General features: G+C 39.1%; 3 protein-coding genes across 4 annotated transcripts in view; all 3 read left to right on the top strand.

Moving 5' to 3' along the window:
• abcc10 (ATP-binding cassette, sub-family C (CFTR/MRP), member 10) overlaps nt 1-3,876 on the top strand; it is a 47,067-nt gene extending 43,191 nt beyond the window's left edge. The window contains exons 19-21 of the mRNA XM_062026344.1: nt 26-123; nt 190-302; nt 2,900-3,876. Of these exons, the coding sequence (XP_061882328.1) occupies nt 26-123; nt 190-302; nt 2,900-3,041 (353 nt within the window). The 3' untranslated portion in view covers nt 3,042-3,876. The remainder of the gene's footprint in view (nt 1-25; nt 124-189; nt 303-2,899) is intronic.
• A 4,684-nt stretch (nt 3,877-8,560) lies between these two features.
• Nucleotides 8,561-20,406, top strand: LOC133633704 (uncharacterized). 2 transcript variants are annotated; one of them, XM_062026346.1, is made up of 3 exons: nt 8,959-9,167; nt 19,641-19,702; nt 19,860-20,406. In XM_062026346.1, exons 1-3 carry the CDS (start codon nt 9,150-9,152, stop codon nt 20,404-20,406), a joined length of 627 nt encoding a protein of 208 aa, XP_061882330.1. In that variant the 5' UTR covers nt 8,959-9,149. The 2 variants fall into 2 exon arrangements, 1 of the variants encoding a protein (XP_061882330.1); XR_009821814.1 differs by lacking the exons at nt 8,959-9,167; nt 19,860-20,406 and adding an exon at nt 8,561-8,940 and having other exon boundaries at nt 19,641-19,839.
• Nucleotides 20,407-20,545: 139 nt separating this feature from the next.
• akt3b (v-akt murine thymoma viral oncogene homolog 3b) overlaps nt 20,546-22,843 on the top strand; it is a 31,035-nt gene continuing 28,737 nt past the window's right edge. The window contains exon 1 of the mRNA XM_062026345.1: nt 20,546-20,835. Coding sequence (XP_061882329.1) covers nt 20,790-20,835 — 46 coding nt within the window. The 5' untranslated portion in view covers nt 20,546-20,789. The remainder of the gene's footprint in view (nt 20,836-22,843) is intronic.

Below are 22,843 nucleotides of genomic sequence, written 5' to 3'. Positions count from 1 at the left end.
GTGTGTGTGTGTGTGTGTGTGTCAGGTGGTCTGGATGCTGAGGTGCAGGACAGAGGCAGGTCCTTCTCAGCGGGACAGAGACAGCTGCTGTGTCTGTCCAGAGCGCTGCTGACTCAAGCCAAGGTGAGAAGCTGTGTTCAGGTCCTGGTCCTGGTCCTGGTCCTGGTGTCATAAGTGAGCCTCTCGCAGGTCCTGTGTGTGGATGAAGCCACGGCCAGCGTGGACCAGAAGACGGACAAACTGCTGCAGAAGACCATCAGAGAGAGGTTCCGTGACAAGACTGTCATGACCATTGCACACAGGTTAGTGGGAGGTCATGTGACCACGCTGCTCTGTGGACACAAGTATTGGGACGCCTACAGGAAGTGAAGACACGCTTCCACTGTGTGTGAAAGTATCTGTGTCTTAATGTGTGTTTCTGGACCTGTGTGTAAATATGTGTGTTTACATGCATGTGTGTGAAAGTATCTGTGTCTTAATGTGTGTTTCTGGACTTGTGTGTGTAAATATGTGTGTTTACATGCATGTGTGTGAAAGTATCTGTGTCTTATTGTGTGTTTCTGGACCTGTGTGTGTAAATACGTGTGTTTACGTGCATGTGTGTGAAAGTATCTGTGTCTTAATGTGTGTTTCTGGACTTGTGTGTGTAAATATGTGTGTTTACATGCATGTGTGTGAAAGTATCTGTGTCTTAATGTGTGTTTCTGGACTTGTGTGTGTAAATATGTGTGTTTACATGCATGTGTGTGAAAGTATCTGTGTCTTAATGTGTGTTTCTGGACTTGTGTGTGTAAATATGTGTGTTTACATGCATGTGTGTGAAAGTATCTGTGTCTTATTGTGTGTTTCTGGACCTGTGTGTGTAAATACGTGTGTTTACGTGCATGTGTGTGAAAGTATCTGTGTCTTAATGTGTGTTTCTGGACTTGTGTGTGTAAATATGTGTGTTTACATGCATGTGTGTGAAAGTATCTGTGTCTTAATGTGTGTTTCTGGACTTGTGTGTGTAAATATGTGTTTACATGCATGTGTGTGAAAGTATCTGTGTCTTCGTGTGTGTTTCTGGACTTGTGTGTGTAAATATGTGTGTTTACATGCATGTGTGTGAAAGTATCTGTGTCTTAGTGTGTGTTTCTGGACTTGTGTGTGTAAATACGTGTGTTTACGTGCATGTGTGTGAAAGTATCTGTGTCTTAATGTGTGTTTCTTGACCTGTGTGTGTAAATACGTGTGTTTACGTGCATGTGTGTGAAAGTATCTGTGTCTTAATGTGTGTTTCTGGACTTGTGTGTGTAAATATGTGTGTTTACATGCATGTGTGTGAAAGTATCTGTGTCTTAATGTGTGTTTCTGGACTTGTGTGTGTAAATATGTGTGTTTACATGCATGTGTGTGAAAGTATCTGTGTCTTAATGTGTGTTTCTGGACTTGTGTGTGTAAATATGTGTGTTTACATGCATGTGTGTGAAAGTATCTGTGTCTTAAAGTGTGTTTCTGGACTTGTGTGTGTAAATATGTGTGTTTACATGCATGTGTGTGAAAGTATCTGTGTCTTAATGTGTGTTTCTGGACTTGTGTGTGTAAATATGTGTGTTTACATGCATGTGTGTGAAAGTATCTGTGTCTTAGTGTGTGTTTCTGGACTTGTGTGTGTAAATATGTGTGTTTACATGCATGTGTGTGAAAGTATCTGTGTCTTAATGTGTGTTTCTGGACCTGTCTGTAAATACGTGTGTTTACGTGCATGTGTGTGAAAGTATCAGTGTCTTAATGTGTGTTTCTGGACCTGTGTGTGTAAATATGTGTGTTTACATGCATGTGTGTGAAAGTATCAGTGTCTTAATGTGTGTTTCTGGACCTGTGTGTGTAAAAATGTGTGTTTACATGCATGTGTGTGAAAGTATCTGTGTCTTAATGTGTGTTTCTTGACCTGTGTGTGTAAATACGTGTGTTAACGTGCATGTGTGTGAAAGTATCTGTGTCTTAATGTGTGTTTCTTGACCTGTGTGTGTAAATACGTGTGTTTACGTGCATGTGTGTGAAAGTATCTGTGTCTTAATGTGTGTTTCTGGACCAGTGTGTGTAAATGTGTTTATGTGCGTGTGTGTGAAAGTATTTGTGTCTTAATGTGTGTTTCTTGACCTGTGTGTGTAAATACGTGTGTTTACGTGCATGTGTGTGAAAGTATCTGTGTCTTAATGTGTGTTTCTGGACCAGTGTGTGTAAATGTGTTTATGTGCGTGTGTGTGAAAGTATTTGTGTCTTAATGTGTGTTTCTTGACCTGTGTGTGTAAATACGTGTGTTTACGTGCATGTGTGTGAAAGTATCTGTGTCTTATTGTGTGTTTCTTGACCTGTGTGTGTAAATATGTGTTTATGTGCGTGTGTGTGAAAGTATCTGTGTCTTAATGTGTGTTTCTTGACCTGTGTGTGTAAAAATGTGTGTTTACGTGCATGTGTGTGAAAGTATCTGTGTCTTCTTGTGTGTTTCTTGACCTGTGTGTGTAAATATGGGTTTATGTGTGTGTGTGTGAAAGTATCTGTGACTTAATGTGTGTTTCTTGACCTTTGTGTGTAAATGCGTGTGTTTACGTGCATGTGTGTGAAAGTATTTGTGTCTTAATGTGTGTTTCTGGACCTGTGTGTGTAAAAATGTGTGTTTACATGCATGTGTGTGAAAGTATTTGTGTCTTAATGTGTGTTTCTTGACTTTTGTGTGTAAATATGTGTTTATGTGCGTGTGTGTGAAAGTATCTGTGACTTAAAGTGTGTTTATTGACCTGTGTGTGTGTGTGAGTTTGTGTAAAAGTGTGTTTTCTGATGTGTGTGTGTTTCTTGACAAGTCAACGTGTGTGTAAATGTGTGTTTCCTGACGTGTGTGTGTGTGTGTGTCCACCAGGTTGAACACCATCATGGACTGTGAGCGTGTGCTGGTGATGCATGCTGGGAAGGTGGTGGACTTTGACACCCCAGCAGCACTTTGCCAGAAGGACGACTCGGTTTTTGGTCAGCTCCTCAGTCAGGTGACGAAGGCACACTGACAGGACACTAATAGACTCTAATAGGACGCCGACGAGACACTGACGGGACACTGACAGGATGCGAAAATATACCGACAGGGACAGTGTCAGGACACTGACAGAACAGTGACAGAACACGTTGTCTGTAACACGGCAGTAAAACGGCTGATCAAACAAAACGGAAGTCATGCTCATGGACCCACTAGCTGCGCAAGCCAGCTCTCCAATCAGCTAAACGATACAAAAAGAACGGCATTGTAAGTTAACAACACTTAAACAGACACTCGTAAACCTGTTAGCATATTAGCTCATGCTAACTACGCTCGCTTGATTACGTTGCGATAGCACGTACAAATATGCTTGAAAACACAACTACAGACATCACACACGGGGCGGTTTAGTAAGCAAGAATAGTTGTAGTTATATTGTAAAACTTACAAACGTTGCCTGGAGTGACGAATGAAGAATCCGTACGGGTAGAAACGCTATGGATGGCAAGAAGAATCTACAGTTTTTACCGTGAATTACTGTAAACGGGAAAATAGTACCACTTTTTTTCATGGTAAAATTCTGTCGACTGAGCTGCCATTTTTCTCACGGTAAAATCTACACTTGTTGTTTTTACAGTAAATTACTGTAAATGTGAAGACTGTACCACTGAATGAATAAATGAAGGTTTTTTACGGTAAAATTCTGCCAATTTTTTTTATCATAAAATGTTATTTATTTTTAAAAATACATTTTTACAGTGTACAAGTTAGGTGGATGACTAACTTTGAACTCATAAGACAGGCAAATATTTTATTTGGTTTCCACAAAAAGTTTTGTGGGAATTTACAATTTACTAGTATTCGATTTCAAATATGCCCTGCGATGAGGTGGCGACTTGTCCAGAGCCCGAATGCAGCTGAGATAGGCTCCAGCACCCCCCGCGACCCCAAAAGGGACAAGCGGTAGAAAATGGATGGATTTCAAATATTTGAGTACACAAAGTGTGTATTTCTTTCAGTCAGAATGGAGATGGAAAGAGAAAGTACTTCATATTAATATTCCAAGGCCACATTAAATGATGTGGTGGGCCACATATATACATACTATGCAAATATAAAAAGGTAAACTTTTAGTTAATTTTTTTGGTTTGTAATTGGTTTTTAATCTTCATTATTTACTTCAAGTTATTACAGTATGTCTCTATATACAATTTTTTATTTTTTTAATTAATTTTAATTTTTTACGCACACTTGTTATTTCGTATGTTGACCAGAGGGGGAGCATTTTAAAAGCGACACACAGTCAATTTGAAGAATCCTTCCTTTTTGGGACCACCCTCATTTTGATAGATGTCACCAGCAGGGGTGCAAATGAGACATTCTCTGTTAGATGCAATGTTATTGGGACCATGATTTATGTCATCACTTGTTCACACCTCCTCATATGGAAGCTACTGTTCCTCGTTGATGTCTCAAGAAGGGTAGAAATACAAGAACACACACACACACACACATTCTTGTATTTGTTACCTTCTTGAAACCTCTGAAAAATGCCTCCCTCTTTAGGACCAGCCTTTCTAGATATATAAATAAGTGTATTTACAACATTAAAAATATATACATACTATGTAAATATAAAAAAGGTAAACTTTTGGTTAATTTTTTATTTTTATTTGTAATTGTTTTTTAATCTTCATTATTTACTTCAACTTATTACAGTATGTCTCGATATGAAACTTTTTTTTTTAAAATAAATTTTGGTCAAAGGATGCGCATTTCAATTTCTTACACACACTTGTTATGTCATATGATGACCAGAGGGGGAGCACTTTTTTTAAGCTTTTCGTAATTGTTTTATTGATTTATTTTGTCTTTGTAATTGGCTTTTAATCTTCATTATTTACTTCAAGTTATAACAGTATGTCTCTATATACACATTTATTTATTAATTTTGGCCAAAGGGGGCGCATTTCAATATTTTACACACTTGTTATTTCATATGTTGACCAGAGGAGGAGCACTTGTCAAATGAGACGTTCTCTTTCTTAATTATTTTTAAATTTTAACATATGTTGGCCAGATGGCGAGCGCTTTTAAAACCGACACACAATCCATCCATCCATTCATTTCCTACCGCTTGTCCCTCCTCAATTTGAAAAATCCCTCCTTTTTGGGACCACCCTCATTTTGATAGATGTCACCAGCAGGGGTGCAAATGAGACATTGTCTATTAGATGCAATGTTATTGGGACCATGATTTATGTCATCACTTGTTCACACCTCCTCATATGGAAGATACTGTTCCTTGTTGATGTCTCAAGAAGGGTAGAAATACAAGAACACACATATTCTTGTATTTGTTACCTTCTTGAGACCTCTGAAAAATGCCTACCACTTTAGGACCAGCCTTTCTAGATATATAAAGAAGTGTATTTACAACATTAATAATATATACATACTATGTAAATATAAAAAAGGTAAACTTTTCGTTAATTTTTATTTTTTATTTGTAATTGTTTTTTAATCTTCATTATTTACTTCAAGTTATTACAGTATGTCTCTATATGCAACTTTTTTTTTTAAATAAATTGTGGTCAAAGGATGCGCATTTCAATTTCTTACACACACTTGTTATGTCATATGTTGACCAGAGGGGGAGCACTTTTTTTAAGCTTTTTGTAATTGTTTTATTGATTTATTTTTTCTTTGTAATTGGCTTTTAATCTTCATTATTTACTTCAAGTTATTACAGTATGTCTCTATATACATATTTATTTATTAATTTTGGCCAAAAAGGGCGCATTTCAATATTTTACACACTTTTATTTCATATGTTGACCAGAGGGGGAGCACTTGTCAAATGAGACGTTCTCTTTCTTAATTAATTTTAAATTTTAACATATGTTGGCCAGAGGGCGAGCACTTTTAAAACCGACACACAGTCCATCCATCCATCCATTTCCTACCGCTTGTCCCTCCTCAATTTGAAAAATCCCTCCTTTTTGGGACCACCCTCATTTTGATAGATGTCACCAGCAGGGGGTGCAAATGAGACATTCTCTGTTAGATGCAATGTTATTGGGACCATGATTTATGTCATCACTTGTTCACACTTCCTCATATGGAAGCTACTGTTTCTTGTTGATGTCTCAAGAAGGGTAGACATACAAGAACACACACACACACACACACACACACACACACACACACACACACACACACACATTCTTGTATTTGTTACCCTCTTGAGACATCTGAAAAATGCCTACCCCTTTAGGACCACCCTTTCTAGATATATAAATAAGTGTATTTACAACATTAAAAAGATATACATACTATGTAAATATAAAAAAGGTAAACTTTTGGTTAATTTTTTATTTTTATTTGTAATTGTTTTTTAATCTTCATTATTTACTTCAAGTTATTACAGTATGTCTCTATATGAAACTTTTTTTTTTTAAATAAATTTTGGTCAAAGGATGCGCATTTCAATTTCTTACACACACTTGTTATTTCATATGTTGACCAGAGGGGGAGCACTTTTTTTAAGCTTTTCGTAATTGTTTTATTGATTTATTTTTTCTTTGTAATTGGCTTTTAATTTTCATTATTTAGTTCAAGTTATTACAGTATGTCTCTATATACATATTTATTTATTTATTTTGGCCAAAAAGGGCGCATTTCAATATTTTACACACTTGTTATTTCATATGTTGACCAGAGGGGGAGCACTTGTCAAATGAGACGTTCTCTTTCTTAATTATTTTTAAATTTTAACATATGTTGGCCAGAGGGCGAGCACTTTTAAAACCGACACACAGTCCATCCATCCATCCATTTTCTACCGCTTGTCCCTCCTCAATTTGAAAAATCCCTCCTTTTTGGGACCACCCTCGTTTTGATAGATGTCACCAGCAGGGGGAGCAAATGAGACATTCTCTGTTAGATGCAATGTTATTGGGACCATGATTTATGTCATCACTTGTTCACACCTCATATGGAAGCTACTTTTCCTTGTTGATGTCTCAAGAAGGGTAGAAATACAAGAACACACACACATTCCTGTATTTGTTACCCTCTTGAGACCTCTGAAAAATGCCTACCACTTTAGGACCACCCTTTCTAGATATATAAAGATTTGTATTTACAACATTAATAATATATACATACTATGCAAATATAAAAAAGGTAGGTTTTTCCTAATTGTTTTATTTCTTTTTTGTTTGTAATTGGTTTTTAATATTCATTATTTACTTCAAATTATGACAGTATGTGTCTATATACATTTTTAATTAATTTTGGCCAAAGGGGGCGCATTTCAATATTTTACACACACTTGTTATGTCATATGTTGACCAGAGGGGGAGCACTTGTCAAATGAGAGATTCTCTATTAGAGGCCATGGTTTTCCCATGTTGGGACCACGATTTATGTCCTAACTTGTTCACACCTCCTCATATGGAAGCTACTTTTCCTGGTTGATGTCTCAGGAAGGGTAGAAATACAAGAACAAAGCACACCAAATGGCAAATTTCACTTCAAATTAAAACCCGGACAGGACTTTAGATAAAAGTGTTATATATATGTGTATATATATGTATGTGGGTGTGTATATATATATATATATATATATATATATATATATATATATATATATATATATATATATATATATATATATATATATATATATATATATATATATATGTATATATATATGTATATATATATATATATATATATATATATATATATATATACATATATATATATGTATATATATATGTATATATATATATATGTATATATATATATATATATACATATATATATATATATATATATATATATATATATATATATATATATATATATATATATATATATATATATATATATATATATATATATGTATGTATATATATATATATATATATATATATATGTATGTGTGTGTGTATTTTTAGTGTCTTCCTGATGGTTTGTAATAAGCAGACATTGTAAACGCTGCGAGGAAAAGTGAGTGATGAATTAATGCACGCAAAGCTGCAACAGAATAATAAGCAGCAGGTTTGCAAACAAAGAATCCATTCAAATGGGAGTGGGGGGGGGGTGGCAGAAGAGGGGGGGCTATAGATTTTGTAAAGGCTGATGAATGAAATAATAATCAAGTGTGGTCATGACGTCAGGACGTGCACATTATTGCGTTGAAAGTTTGCCATCGTCATCCAAACGAGCGCTGATGGAGTGAAGGAGTGAAGGGGGGACGGAGGGAAGGTGGCAGACGGAGGGCAGGAGAGACATGGACACGTAAGACGGAGACAGGGAGGAGACAACAAAAGGCAGGGACCAACAAAAGCTGGATGCCATGAGGAGAGAGATGCCGCCTTCATGGCCACTCCGTAAATCCCACACTCACACCTCCATTCAACTCAACTACATCAAGCCGGTATGTTTCCCTTTCGTCCAATTTTTTTTTTAAACCAGCTTGTTTGGAAGATATTATTAGTACTATAAGTAGATAAAGTTGATATGATTGTAGATATCTAAAGTAAGCTTTGTTGTCCCGCGTTTCGACAAAATAAGCACGTCTCCGCCCTACTGGTGAGGCGAGAGCGCGTATGTCCGACGGACCACGAAGGCGTCAGCAGCTTTCCGGTCAGATCTGGCTGGTTCGTGACGTCACGTGACAGCCCAGCGACTTGTGGTGGCGGAACAGAGGAGGAACACTCGCGGCTCTTGTCTTGTCTGTCTGGGACGCCCCAAAAAAACCTCCATTGCTTCGGCTTCCCGCGGTCCGGACTACCATGGACCCGCCCGCCCGCCGCTCCCGCCGCTGAGGGGGAACCGTTGGATGCTCCAGTGGCCGTCGAGGAGGAGGAGGAGGAGGAGGAGAAGGGGGGGCATCCCCGTCAATCTCCCGCCGCCAGGTGAGCTCGTTAGGCGGTGTGACGTGAGGGCGAGCACCGGCTCTTTGTGTGGCCGCCTGACGGGGAGCAGACGGCGGCTTTCGGGGGTGTTTGGAGCGGGGTTTAGCTCGCTGGCTAGCCCGCTAGCTTCGTCGTCGGCTACTTGGGAGGGATGCTGCCGCCGCTAAAGAGGAGGGGAGGGCGAGTCGAGGCCTGGGCTCGGCTCCGTGATGGACGACGCCACCTCGGTATGTCACCCCCACACGGCCCCAACGCGCCGGTGTGGCTAACCCGGCAGAAATGTAGCGACGTGACCGCGGAGATGAAAGCAGCATCACGCTCCACTTAGCCGGCTAGCTGCTAAGCTAACTGGCTAGCTAGCATCCTCGCCCGAAAGGCGCGCCCGGTTCACACGAACATCTCCCGGCGGAACACTTGCACCAAACACCGGCATGCGCCTTTAAAGGTCACCGAAAAGCCTCTCCGTTGGTCTTATGTCCGTCTTTCGAAATCAAACGGAAGCACGTCTAAGCGGATGTTATGTAACAACATAACGACACCACACGCCCTTGAAACAAAAGCTAATACTTCCATCCATCCATTTACTACCGCTTGTCCCTTTTGGGGTCGCGGGGGGCGTGCTGGAGCCTATCTCAGCTGCATTCGGGCGGAAGGCGGGGTACACCCTGGATAAGTCGCCACCTCATCACAGGGCCAACACAGATAGACAGACAACATTCACACTCACATTCACACTTTGTTTGTGTAAATCATAAATGAAAACAGAATAGAATGATTTTCAACGTTCTGGGTGTTGTTGATAAAATGGCGTTGGCTTTTGCATAGTAGAGTTTTAACTTGCACTTGCAGATGTAGCGACCGACTGTAGTTACTGACGGTGGTTTTCTGAAGTGATCCTGAGCCCATGTGGTGATGTCTTTTACACACCGATGTCGCTTTTTGATGCAGTACCGCCTGAGGGATTGAAGGTCCGTAATATCATCGCTCACGTGCAGTGATTTCTTCAGATTCTCTGAACCCATCCATCCATTTTCTACCGCTTATTCCCTTCGGGGTTGCGGGGGGCGCTGGAGCCTATCTCAGCTGCATTTGGGCAGAAGGCGGGGTACACCCTGGACAAGTCGCCACCTCATTGCAGGGCCAACACAGATAGACAGACAACATTCACACTCACATTCACACTTTGTGTAAATCATAAATAAAAACAGAATAGAATGATTTGCAAACCCCTTTCAAAGTTCTGGGTGTTGTTGATAAAATAGCATTGGCTTTGCATAGTAGTTTTAACATGCACTTGCAGATGTAGCGACCGACTGTAGTTACTGACGGTGGTTTTCTGAAGTGATCCTGAGCCCATGTGGCGATATCCTTTACACACCGATGTTGCTTTTTGATGCAGTACCGCCTGAGGGATTGAAGGTCCGTAAAATCATCGCTCACGTGCAGTGATTTCTCCAGATTCTCTGAACCCATCCATCCATCCATCCATCCATTTTCTACCGCTTATTCCCTTCGGGTTGCGGGGGGCGCTGGAGCCTATCTCAGCTGCATACGGGCGGAAGGCGGTGTACACCCTGGACAAGTCGCCACCTCATCACAGGGCCAACACAGATATATACACAACATTCACACTCACATTCACACTTTCTTTGTGTCAATCATAAATAAAAACAGAATAGAATGGTTTGCAAACCCTTTTCAATGTTCTGGGTGTTGTTGATAAAATGGCGTTGGCTTTTGCGTAGTAGAGTTTTAACTTGCACTGGAGGGGGGCGCTGGAGCCTATCTCAGCTGCATTCGGGCGGAAGGCGGGGTACACCCTGGACAAGTCGCCACCTCATTACAGGGCCAACACAGATAGACGGACAACATTCACACTCACATTCACATTCACACTTTGTTTGTGTAAATCATAAATAAAAACAGAATAGAATGATTTTCAACATTCTGGGTGTTGTTGATAAAATGGCATTGGCTTTTGCATAGTAGAGTTTTAACTTGCACTTGCAGATGTAGCGACCGACTGTAGTTACTGACAGTGGTTTTCTGAAGTGTTCCTGAGCCCATGTGGTGATAGCCTTTACACACCGATGTCGCTTTTTGATGCAGTACCGCCTGAGGGATTGAAGGTCCGTAATATCATCGCTCACGTGCAGTGATTTCTTCAGATTCTCTGAGCCCATCCATCCATTTTCTACCGCTTAATCCCTTCGGGGTTGCGGGGGGCGCTGGAGCCTATCTCAGCTGCATTCGGGCAGAAGGCGGGGTACACCCTGGACAAGTCGCCACCTCATCGCAGGGCCAACACAGATAGACAGACAACATTCACACTCACATTCACACTTTGTGTAAATCATAAATAAAAACAGAATAGAATGATTTGCAAACCCCTTTCAAAGTTCTGGGTGTTGTTGATAAAATAGCATTGGCTTTGCATAGTAGTTTTAACATGCACTTGCAGATGTAGCGACCGACTGTAGATACTGACAGTGGTTTTCTGAAGTGTTCCTGAGCCCATGTGGTGATATCCTTTACACACCGATGTCGCTTTTTGATGCAGTACCGCCTGAGAAATTGAAGGTCCGTAAAATCATCGCTCACGTGCAGTGATTTCTCCAGATTCTCTGAACCCATCCATCCATCCATCCATTTTCTACCGCTTATTCCCTTCGGGTTGCGGGGGGCGCTGGAGCCTATCTCAGCTGCATTCGGGCGGAAGGCGGGGTACACCCTGGACAAGTCGCCACCTCATCACAGGGCCAACACAGATATATACACAACATTCACACTCACATTCACACTTTGTTTGTGTCAATCATAAATAAAAACAGAATAGAATGATTTTCAACGTTCTGGGTGTTGTTGATAAAATGGCGTTGGCTTTTGCTTTTGCGTAGTAGAGTTTTAACTTGCACTTGCAGATGTAGCGACCGACTGTAGTTACTGACAGTGGTTTTCTGAAGTGTTCCTGAGCCCATGTGGTGATGTCCTTTACACACCGATGTCGCTTTTTGACGCAGTACCGCCTGAGGGATTGAAGGTCCGTAATATCATGGCTTACATGCAGTGATTTCTCCAGATTCTCTGAACCTTTTGATGATATTACGGAGCGTAGATGGTGAAATCCCTCAATTCCTTGCAATAGCTTGGTTGAGAAATGTTCTTCTTAAACAATTTTGTCAAGCATTTGTTGACAAAGTGGTGACCCTCGCCCCGTCCTTGTTTGTGAACGACTGAGCATTTCATGGAAGCTGCTTTTACACCCAATCATGGCACCCACCTGTTCCCAATTAGCCAGTTCACCTGTGGGATGTTCCAAATAAGTCTTTGATGAGCATTCCTCAACTTTCTCAGTCTTTTTTGCCACTTGTGCCAGCTTTTTTGAAACAGGTTGCAGGCGTCAAACTCCAAATGAGCTAATATTTGCCAAAAATAACAGAGTTTGAACGTTAAATATCTTGTCTTTGCAGTCTATTCAATTGAATATAAGTCGAAAAGGATTTGCGAATCATTGTATTTTGTTTTTATTTACCATTTATATATGTTTATGTGTCGGCGAGGGCCAGGCAGCGGGTGTGCGGCTCCTCCAAATCACTAAAAGTCAACACCGGCTGCTCCTGCCAGACATTGTTTTTGTTGTCACTGGCCAGCACGATCAATGTCTGCCACTGGAGACAATTGAAGCTCATTCGCATCATCACCACCATTGACACATTAGCATGGCATAGATCCGGCTTCCCCAACCTTTTCCCCACCAGGGACCGCTTTAATGTTTGCATTATTTGCATACATTTGGATAAAAACAGGAAAAAAATCAGAATGAAAAATTAACCTTTGGCTACAATCTGGCACATTAACATTTGATATGTCCATTCATGAGCATTGTCCCATGTACTGTAACACAGTTGTAATGTACATCTATTAACAAGATTATTGGTGTGTTTAGAGCAAGAGTGAAGTGAATTATCTTTATATAGCGCTTTTTCTCTCGTGACTCAAAGCGCTTTTGCATAGTGAAACCCAATATCTAAGTTACATTTAAAGCAGTGTGGGTGGCACTGGGAGCAGGTGGGTAAAAGTGTCTTGCCCAAGGACACAACGGCTAGGATGGCGGAAGCGGGGATCGAACCTGGAACCCTCGAGTTGCTGGCACGGCCACTCTACCAACCGAGCTATACCTAGCTAGGGGTGTCAAACTCATTTTAGCTCAGGGGGCCGCGTGGAGGGAAATCTATTCTCAAGTGGGCCGAAAATGGTGAAATCATGGCATAATAACTTCAAAATAAAGGCAACTTTAGGTTATTTTTAGGGATGTCCGATAATGGCTTTTTGCCGATATCCGATATTGTCCAACTCTTTAATTACCGATACCGATATCAACCGATACCGATATCAACCGATATATGCAGTCGTGGAATTAACACATTATTATGCCTAATTTGGACAACCAGGTATGGTGAAGATAAGGTACTTTTTAAAAAAATTAGTAAAATAAGATAAGTAAATTTAAAAAAAAAATATATTGAATAAAAAAAAAAGTACAACAATATAAAAACAGTTACATAGAAACTAGTAATGAATGAAAATGAGTAAAATTAACTGTTAAAGGTTAGTACTATTAGTGGACCAGCAGCACGCACAATCATGTGTGCTTACGGACTGTATCCCTTGCAGACTGTATTGATATATATTGATATATAATGTAGGAATCAGAATATTGATAACAGAAAGAAATGGGGGGAGGGAGGTTTTTTGGGTTGGTGCACTAATTGTAAGTGTATCTTGTGTTTTTTATGTTGATTTAATTAAAAAAAACAAACAAAAAAAAACCCGATACTGATAATAAAAAACAGATACCGATAATTTCCGATATTACATTTTAACCCATATATCGGCCTGCCGATATTATCGGACATCTCTAGTTATTTTCTTTGTTTTACTTTGGCCAAAAATAGAACACGCACATTCTGAAAACGTACAAATCCCAGATAATCCTCTGGACGAAACACTTCAAATTTGTGGAAAATTCCGAGGGAATTGGTGCAGTTTCAAAAACACAATGAGCTTACACTTTGTCTTAGTGCAGGGGTCACCAACGCGGTGCCCGCGGGCACCAGGTAGCCCGTAAGGACCAGATGAGTAGCCCACTGGCCTGTTCTAAAAATAGCTCAAATAGCAGCACTTACCAGTGAGCTGCCTCTATTTTTTTAAATTTTATTTATTTACTAGCAAGCTGGTCTCGCTTTGCCCGACATTTTTAATTCTAAGAGAGACAAAACTCAAATAGAATTTGAAAATCCAAGAAAATATTTTTAAGACTTGGTCTTCACTTGTTTAAATAAATTCATAATTTTTTTTACTTTGCTTCTTATAACTTTCAGAAACACAATTTTAGAGAAAAAATACAACCTTAAAAATGATTTTAGGATTTTTAAACACATATACCTTTTTAGCTTTTAAATTCCTTCCTCTTTTTTCCTGACAATTTAAATCAATGTTTAAGTAAATTTATTTTTTTTATTGTAAAGAATAATAAATACATTTTAATTTAATTCTTCATTTTAGCTTCTGTTTTTTCGACAAAGAATATTTGTGAAATATTTCTTCAAATTTATTATCATTAAAATTCAAAAAAATTATTCTGGCAAATCTAGAAAATCTGTAGAAATCAAATTTAAATCTTATTTCAAAGTCTTTTGAATTTCTTTTAAGAATTTTGTTCTGGAAAATCTAGAAGAAATAATGATTTGTCTTTGTTAGAAATATAGCTTGGTCCAATTTGTTATATATTCTAACAAAGTGCAGATTGGATTTTAACCTATTTAAAACATGTCATCAAAATTCTAAAATTAATCTTAATCAGGAAAAATTACTAATGATGTTCCATAAATTATTTTTTTAATTTTTTCAAAAAGATTCCAATTAGCTAGTTTTTCTCTTCTTTTTTTCGGTTGAATTTTGAATTTTAAAGAGTCGAAATTGAAGATAAACTATGTTTCAAAATTTAATTGTCATTTTGTTCGTGTTTTCTTCTCTTTTAAACCGTTCAATTAAGTGTAAATATCATTAATTATTAATAATAACATAGAGTTAAAGGTAAATTGAGCAAATTGGCTATTTCTGGCAATTTATTTAAGTGTGTATCAAACTGGTAGGCCTTCGCATTAATCACTACCCAAGAAGTAGCTCTTGCTTTCAAAAAGGTTGGTGACCCCTGTCTTAGTGTATCTACAAAGCCATGATTCAACTTTTAAGTCACAGTCTTTCTAGGACTGAACAAAAAACCCAACATGTAAACTAGAGATGTCCGATAATGTTTTTTTTGTCGATATCCGATATTCCGATATTGTCCAACTCTTAATTACCGATTCCGATATGAACCGATACCGATATATACAGTCGTGGAATGAACACATTATTATGCCTAATTTTGATGTGACGCCCCGCTGGATGCATTAAACAATGTAACAAGGTTTTCCAAAATAAATCAACTCAAAAATGCCAACATGGCACTGCCATATTTACATGTTAGCAGACATGCAGAGGTGGGTAGAGTAGCCAGAAATTGTACTCAGGTACAAACCCCGTTTCCATATGAGTTGGGAAATTGTGTTAGATGTAAATATAAACGGAATACAATGATTTGCAAATCCTTTTCAACCCATATTCAATTAAATGCACTACAAAGACAACATATTTGATGTTCAAACTCATAAACTTAAAACTTATAATTTCATGGCTGCAACACGTGCCGAAGTAGTTGGGAAAGGGCATGTTCACCACTGTGTTACATGGCCTTTCCTTTTAACAACACTCGGTAAAGGTTTGGGAACTGAGGAGACACATTTTCGAAGCTTCTCAGGTGGAATTATTTCCCATTCTTGCTTGATGTACAGCTTAAGTTGTTCAACAGTCCGGGGTCTCCGTTGTGGTATTTTAGGCTTCATAATGCGCCACACATTTTCAATGGGAGACAGGTCTGGACTACAGGCAGGCCAGTCTAGTACCCGCACTCTTTTACTATGAAGCCACGTTGATGTAACACGTGGCTTGGCATTGTCTTGCTGAAATAAGCAGGGGCGTCCATGGTAACGTTGCTTGGATGGCAACATATGTTGCTCCAAAACCTGTATGTACCTTTCAGCATTAATGGTGCCTTCACAGATGTGTAAGTTACCCATGTCTTGGGCACTAATACACCCCCATACCATCACACATGCTGGCTTTTACACTTTGCGCCTAGAACAATCCGGATGGTTCTTTTCCTCTTTGGTCCGGAGGACACGACGTCCACAGTTTCCAAAAACAATTTGAAATGTGGACTCGGCAGACCACAGAACACTTTTCCACTTCGTATCAGTCCATCTTAGATGAGCTCAGGCCCAGCGAAGCCAACGGCGTTTCTGGGTGTTGTTGATAAACGGTTTTCGCCTTCCATAGGAGAGTTTTAACTTGCACTTACAGATGTAGCGACCAACTGTAGTTACTGACAGTGGGTTTCTGAAGTGTTCCTGAGCCCATGTGGTGATATCCTTTACACACTGATGTCGCTTGTTGATGCAGTACCGCCTGAGGGATGGAAGGTCACGGGCTTAGCTGCTTACGTGCAGTGATTTCTCCACATTCTCTGAACCCTTTGTTGACCGTAGATGGTGAAATCCCTAAATTCCTTGCAATAGCTGGTTGAGAAAGGTTTTTCTTAAACTGTTCAACAATTTTTACTCACGCATTTGTTGACAAAGTGGTGACCCTCGCCCCATCCTTGTTTGTGAATGACTGAGCATTTCATGGAATCTACTTTTATACCCTACTTTTATACTTTTATATGTTTTTTTTACTTGTGCACAAAATGAACCGTGCATGAACATCACCTTGTTCAAAGAACAAAACCAACACAGTGCAGGAACTCACAACAAATGACACACTTGCAAATCAGATAGAAAATTAGAGAGAACATTGTTTGGTGGTGTCCATAATACGCCGATAGAGAGAAGTTTTTATTTACACGATGAGTCGGGTGTGTCTTGACCTCCGCGGTGGAGGCTCCGCCGAGCCCCTGAGGCCGACTCACCGAACCCCTAGGGTTCGATCGAACCCAGGTTAAGAACCACTGCTTTAGAGATTTATTACTCAAGTAAAAGTAAGGAGTAGTCACCCAAATATTTACTTGAGTAAAAGTAAAAAGTATGTTGTGAAAAAACTACTCAAGTACTGAGTAACTGAGGAGTAACCTGTTTGTTTTATGGTGACGGCAACAAATAATGCACAAAAATAGCAATGAGCAAATTCAGAGCCAGGAATATCCCTTAAGCAACTAAAACAATAATATATATTAAATAATAATACATTAACATAAAAAAATGAAGGCAAATTGAGCCACAATAAATTAACAGCACCATAGGCTCAGTAGGCAGAAATTACAAAGGAAAATAACAAGTTAGCCTTTACGCAAACCATAAACTGATAGGTGTGGGCTGCACCTGGGAACACACTGTGCACTTCTGATTGGTGTTTCTATGCATGCGCGAGTGTGTGTGCGACTGTGCGTGTGTGTGTGTGTGTGTGTGTGTGTGTCTCTGTCTGTCTATGAGGCTGCAGTGCGTTAATAAATGTCCCCACACCATGTACATTCGACAGTGATTTAGGGCTGCAACAACTAATTGATTAAATCCATTAAAATCGATTATAAAAATAGCTGCCGATTAATTTAGTCATCGATTCGTTGGATCTATGCTATGCGCATGCGCAGAGGATTTAAAAAAAAAAAAATTTTTTTTTTTTTTTTAAAATCTTTATTTATAAACTGCAACATGTACAAACAGCTGAGAAACAATAATCAAAATAAGTATGGTGCCAGTATGCTGTTTTTTCCCCCAATAAAATACTGGAAAGGATAGAAATGTAGTTTGTCTCTTTTATCCGATTACCAATCGATTAATCGAAGTAATAATCGACAGATTAATCGATTATCAATCGTTAGTTGCAGCCCTACAGTGATTCATAGCAGGGAAGCTAACATCAGCCTAAGGTGACAGCCAAAATATCTACTAATGTTACTTACCGCCATGTGCTTCCTCAAATTTGACGTTGAGTTCATGTAAGCTGAAGATTGTTGTTGTTTTGCCGCTGAAACTTTATGTGCAGTTAATCATGTGACCGCCTGGCTGTGTTTGATTGGTGAAACGGAGTCAAACGTCACCAGTGAGTGCATTTGATTGGTGAAACGCAGGCATGCGATAGATCCTACTTTGAAGGTCTGTCGGACAAACCAAAACAAACAAAGCGTGCATCAACAGATGGATAAAAATCAGTAGCGAGTAGCGAGCTGAATGTAGATAAATGGAGCGGAGTAAAAGTAGCGTTTCTTCTCCATAAATTTTACTCAAGTAAAAGTGGGGGGGGGCGTGGTTATTTACAGCTAGAATTCACCAACTCGAGTATTTCATATATATATATATATATATATATATATATATATATGTATATATATATATATATATATATATATATATATATGTATATATATATATATGTATATATATATATGTATATATATATATATGTATATATATATATATATATATATATATATGTATGTATATATATATATATGTATGTATATATATATGTATGTATATATGTATGTATGAAATACTTGACTTTCAGTGAATTCTAGCTATATATATATTTGTTTTATTTACATAAAAGAAATACTTGACTTTTAGTGAATTCTAGCTATATACATATGTATATATATATATATATATATATATATATATATATATATTTATTTACATAAAAGAAATACTTGAATTTCAGTGTTCCAGTGGCTATCCATTAGATGGCAGTATTGTCCTGTTTAACTTCTCCGTTCATGATGAGTATATCATTTCGGCCACCGTGTTCAATGGAGAAGTCTGTTCTACATATTTACAGGCAACATACACCTTCCCCTTCGAACATCTCCTTGTTGTGTGCGCAGTTGTGCACTCTACTCTCTAAAAGCCCTAGATGTTATGACGTCATTGGGCAGGCAAGCTGTTAATATTGTGGGAAAGCGGACGTGAGAACAGGCTGTCCCCACTCAGTCTCAGGTACGCATTGAGCTGGAGGGGGCGTGGCCTCCAGCTCCGGCTGAATACCGGGAGTTTGTCGGGAGAAAATCTCTGCCGGGAGGTTGTCGGGAGAGGCGCTGAATACCGGGATTCTCCCGCTAAAAAGGGGAGGGTTGGCAAGTATGTAAAAGTATGTTGCATTAAAACTACTCTTAGAAGTACAATTTATCCCAAAAGTTACTCAAGTAGATGTAACGGAGTAAATGTAGCGCGTTACTACCCACCTCTGCAGACATGTAGCAGCACTTTGGCATCATGTTGGCAGCCGTCTGGCACAATCTTTCCCAAACATTTGCGCCATGTTAGCCGTATGTTAGCTCTTGTTAGCATAAAGTTGGCAGCACATTGTTAGAAATGTTAGCCGCAGGGGGGGAAGAAGGAGTAAGCGAGGAAGGAAGGAAAGAGAGATGCAGGAAAGTGAAAGGGAGGGAAGAATGTGACGGAGGTGAGGAAGCAGGACACGAGGTAAGGAGGCAGATTAGTGAACGTGGTGAGGAAACGTGAAGACAGGGCGAGGGAAGAAAAGAAGGAAGTGTGTTTTGGCTGCTGGAGGAAAAGAAACAATTGTGTGACGTTTGTTGGCAGGCTGAGTCACCATCACAGTGTCTGAACACCGCCGGAGGAGGAGAGGAGGACACTGTCACAGGGACGGAGGACACTGTCACAGGAGAGGAGGACACTGTCACAGGAGAGGAGGACACTGTCACAGGGACGGAGGACACTGTCACAGGAGAGGAGGACACTGTCACAGGAGAGGAGGACACTGTCACAGAGGAGGAGAGGAGGACACTGTAACAGAGGAGGAGAGGAGGACACTGTCACAGAGGAGGAGAGGAGGACACTGTCACAGAGGAGGACAGGAGGACACTGTCGGAGAGGAAGACACTGTCACAGAGAAAGACACTGTCACAGAGGAGGACACTGTAACAGAGGAGGAGGAGAGGAGGACACTGTCACAGGAGAGGAGGACACTGTCACAGGGACGCAGGACACTGTCACAGAGGAGGAGAGGAGGACACTGTCACAGAGGAGGAGAGGAGGACACTGTCACAGAGGAGGACAGGAGGACACTGTCGGAGAGGAAGACACTGTCACAGAGAAAGACACTGTCACAGAGGAGGACACTGTAACAGAGGAGGAGGAGAGGAGGACACTGTCACAGGAGAGGAGGACACTGTCACAGGGACGCAGGACACTGTCACAGAGGAGGAGAGGAGGACACTGTCACAGAGGAGGAGAGGAGGACACTGTCGGAGAGGAAGACACTGTCACAGAGGAGGACACTGTAACAGAGGAGGAGAGGAGGACACTGTCGGAGAGGAAGACACTGTCACAGAGGAGGACACTGTAACAGAGGAGGAGAGGAGGACACTGTCACAGAGGAGGAGAGGAGGACACTGTCACAGGGACGGAGGACACTGTCACAGAGGAGGAGAGGAGGACACTGTCACAGAGGAGGAGAGGAGGACACTGTCACAGAGGAGGAGAGGAGGACACTGTCACAGAGGAGGAGAGGAGGACACTGTCACAGAGGAGGAGAGGAGGACACTGTCACAGAGGAGGAGAGGAGGACACTGTCACAGAGAGAAAGACGAGGACGCCAGCAGACGTTTGAAGGGGTCGGGCCAAAGTGGGCGGAGTCTGTTTGGAGGTCGGGCAGTCACACGGACTCAGAACCTCCCCCAGCCCCAGCCCCCGCACCCCCCTCATCCTGGGCGACGCTGAGACGCCACCATGAGCGACCAGAACGTGGTCAAGGAAGGCTGGGTCCAAAAACGAGGTCAGTAACACTCAGCACTAACAACACTGCTCATCAATCAATCAATCAATCAATCAATTAGAGAGGCGGGACTTAAACCTGATCTCCATTCTTCATCTTAAAAAGACATTTTGGACCATTTTACGTCCACAGTTGGACACTGCGCTTGTAGAAAGTCATCTGAGAAGAGCAGAAGCTGTTCCAGCCGCAAACACTCCATTATGCCTTTTACGGTAATAATAATATCGGATAGGGTTTTATGTTTTTATATAGCACTTTTGTAGAGACTCAAAGCCTTTACAGTGAGAACTGTGCGCACACTGATGGTGGTAAGATGCATTTAATATTAATAATGATAATAATAATAATAATAAGAAACACTGATGGTGGCAAAATACATGTAATAATAATAACAATTATAAAAATAATAATAAACACTGATGGTGGTAAGATACATGTAATAATAATAAGAGTCATAAAAATAATAATAAACACTGATGGTGGTAAGATACATGTAATAATAATAAGAGTCATAAAAATAATAATAAACACTGATGGTGGTAAGATACCTGTAATAATAATAAGAGTCATAAAAATAATAAACACTGATAGTGGTAAGATACATTTAATATTAATAATAAACACTGATGGTGGCAAGATACATTTAATATTAATAATAATAATAATAAACACTGATGGTGGCAAGATACATGTAATATTAATAAGAGTCATACAAATAATAATAAACACTGATGGTGGTAAGATACATTTAATATGAATAATATACACTGATGGTGGCAAGATACATGTCATAATAGTAAGAATAACAATAATAAAAAACACTGATGGTGGCAAGATACATTTAATATTAATATTAATAATAAACACTGATGGTGGCAAGATACATGTAATAATAATAATAACAGTCATAAAAACAAGAATAAACACTAATGGTGGCAAGATACATTTAATATTAATAATAATAATAAAAAAACTGATGGTGGCAAGATACATTTAATATTAATAATAATAATAAAAAACACTGATGGTGGCAAGATACATTTAATATTAATAATAAACACTGATGGTGGCAAGATACATTTAATAATAATAACAATCATAAAAATAATAATAAACACCGATGGTGGTAAGATACATTTAATATTAATAATAAACACTGATGGTAGCAAGATACATGTCATAATAATAACAGTCATAAAAACTATAATAAACACTGATGGTGGCAAGATACATTTAATATTAATAATAATAATAATACAAAAAACTGATGGTGACAAGATACATTTAATATTATTAATAATAATATTAATAATACATACATTGATGGTGGTAAGATACATGTGATAATAATAATAAACACATTGATGGTGGCAAGATACATGTCATAATTATAATGATATTATTAACAATAATAAACACTGATTGTGGCAAGATACATGTAGTAATAATGATAAACATTGATGGTGGCAAGATACATGTAATAATAATAATGATAAACATTGATGGTCGCAAGATACATGTAATAATAATTAAAATAAACACTGATTGTCGCAAGATACATGTAGTAATAATAATAATAAACACATTGATGGTGGCAAGATACATGTAATAATTATAATGTTATTATTAACAATAATAAACACTGATTGTGGTAAGATACTTGTAGTAATAATAAACACATTGATGGTGGTAAGATACATGTAGTAATAATAAAAATAAACACTGATGGTCGCAAGATACATGTAGTAATAATAATAATAAACACATTGATGGTGGCAAGATACATGTAATAATAATAATAATTAGCACTGATGGTTGCAAGATACATGTATTAATAATAATAAAAATAAACACCTCGATGGTGGTAAGATACATGTAATAATAATAATAAACACATTGATGGTGGTAAGATACATGTAATAATAATAATAAACACATTGATGGTGGCAAGATACATGTAATAATTATAATAATATTATTAACAATAATAAACACTGATTGTGGTAGT

Source organism: Entelurus aequoreus, linkage group LG18 (genome assembly GCF_033978785.1).
Source record: "Entelurus aequoreus isolate RoL-2023_Sb linkage group LG18, RoL_Eaeq_v1.1, whole genome shotgun sequence".
Taxonomy (NCBI): Eukaryota; Metazoa; Chordata; class Actinopteri; order Syngnathiformes; family Syngnathidae; genus Entelurus; species Entelurus aequoreus.
The sequence above is the reverse complement of the archived record's forward strand: the minus strand, read 5'-3'. Positions and strand labels throughout refer to the sequence as shown.

Bases quoted from the DNA above. Each gene is read 5' to 3' on its own strand.
- LOC133633704 (XM_062026346.1), top strand. The intron at 19,703-19,859 runs GACGGAGGACAC...TAACAGAGGAGG, and splicing joins GAGGAGGACACTGTCACAGG to AGAGGAGGACACTGTCACAG.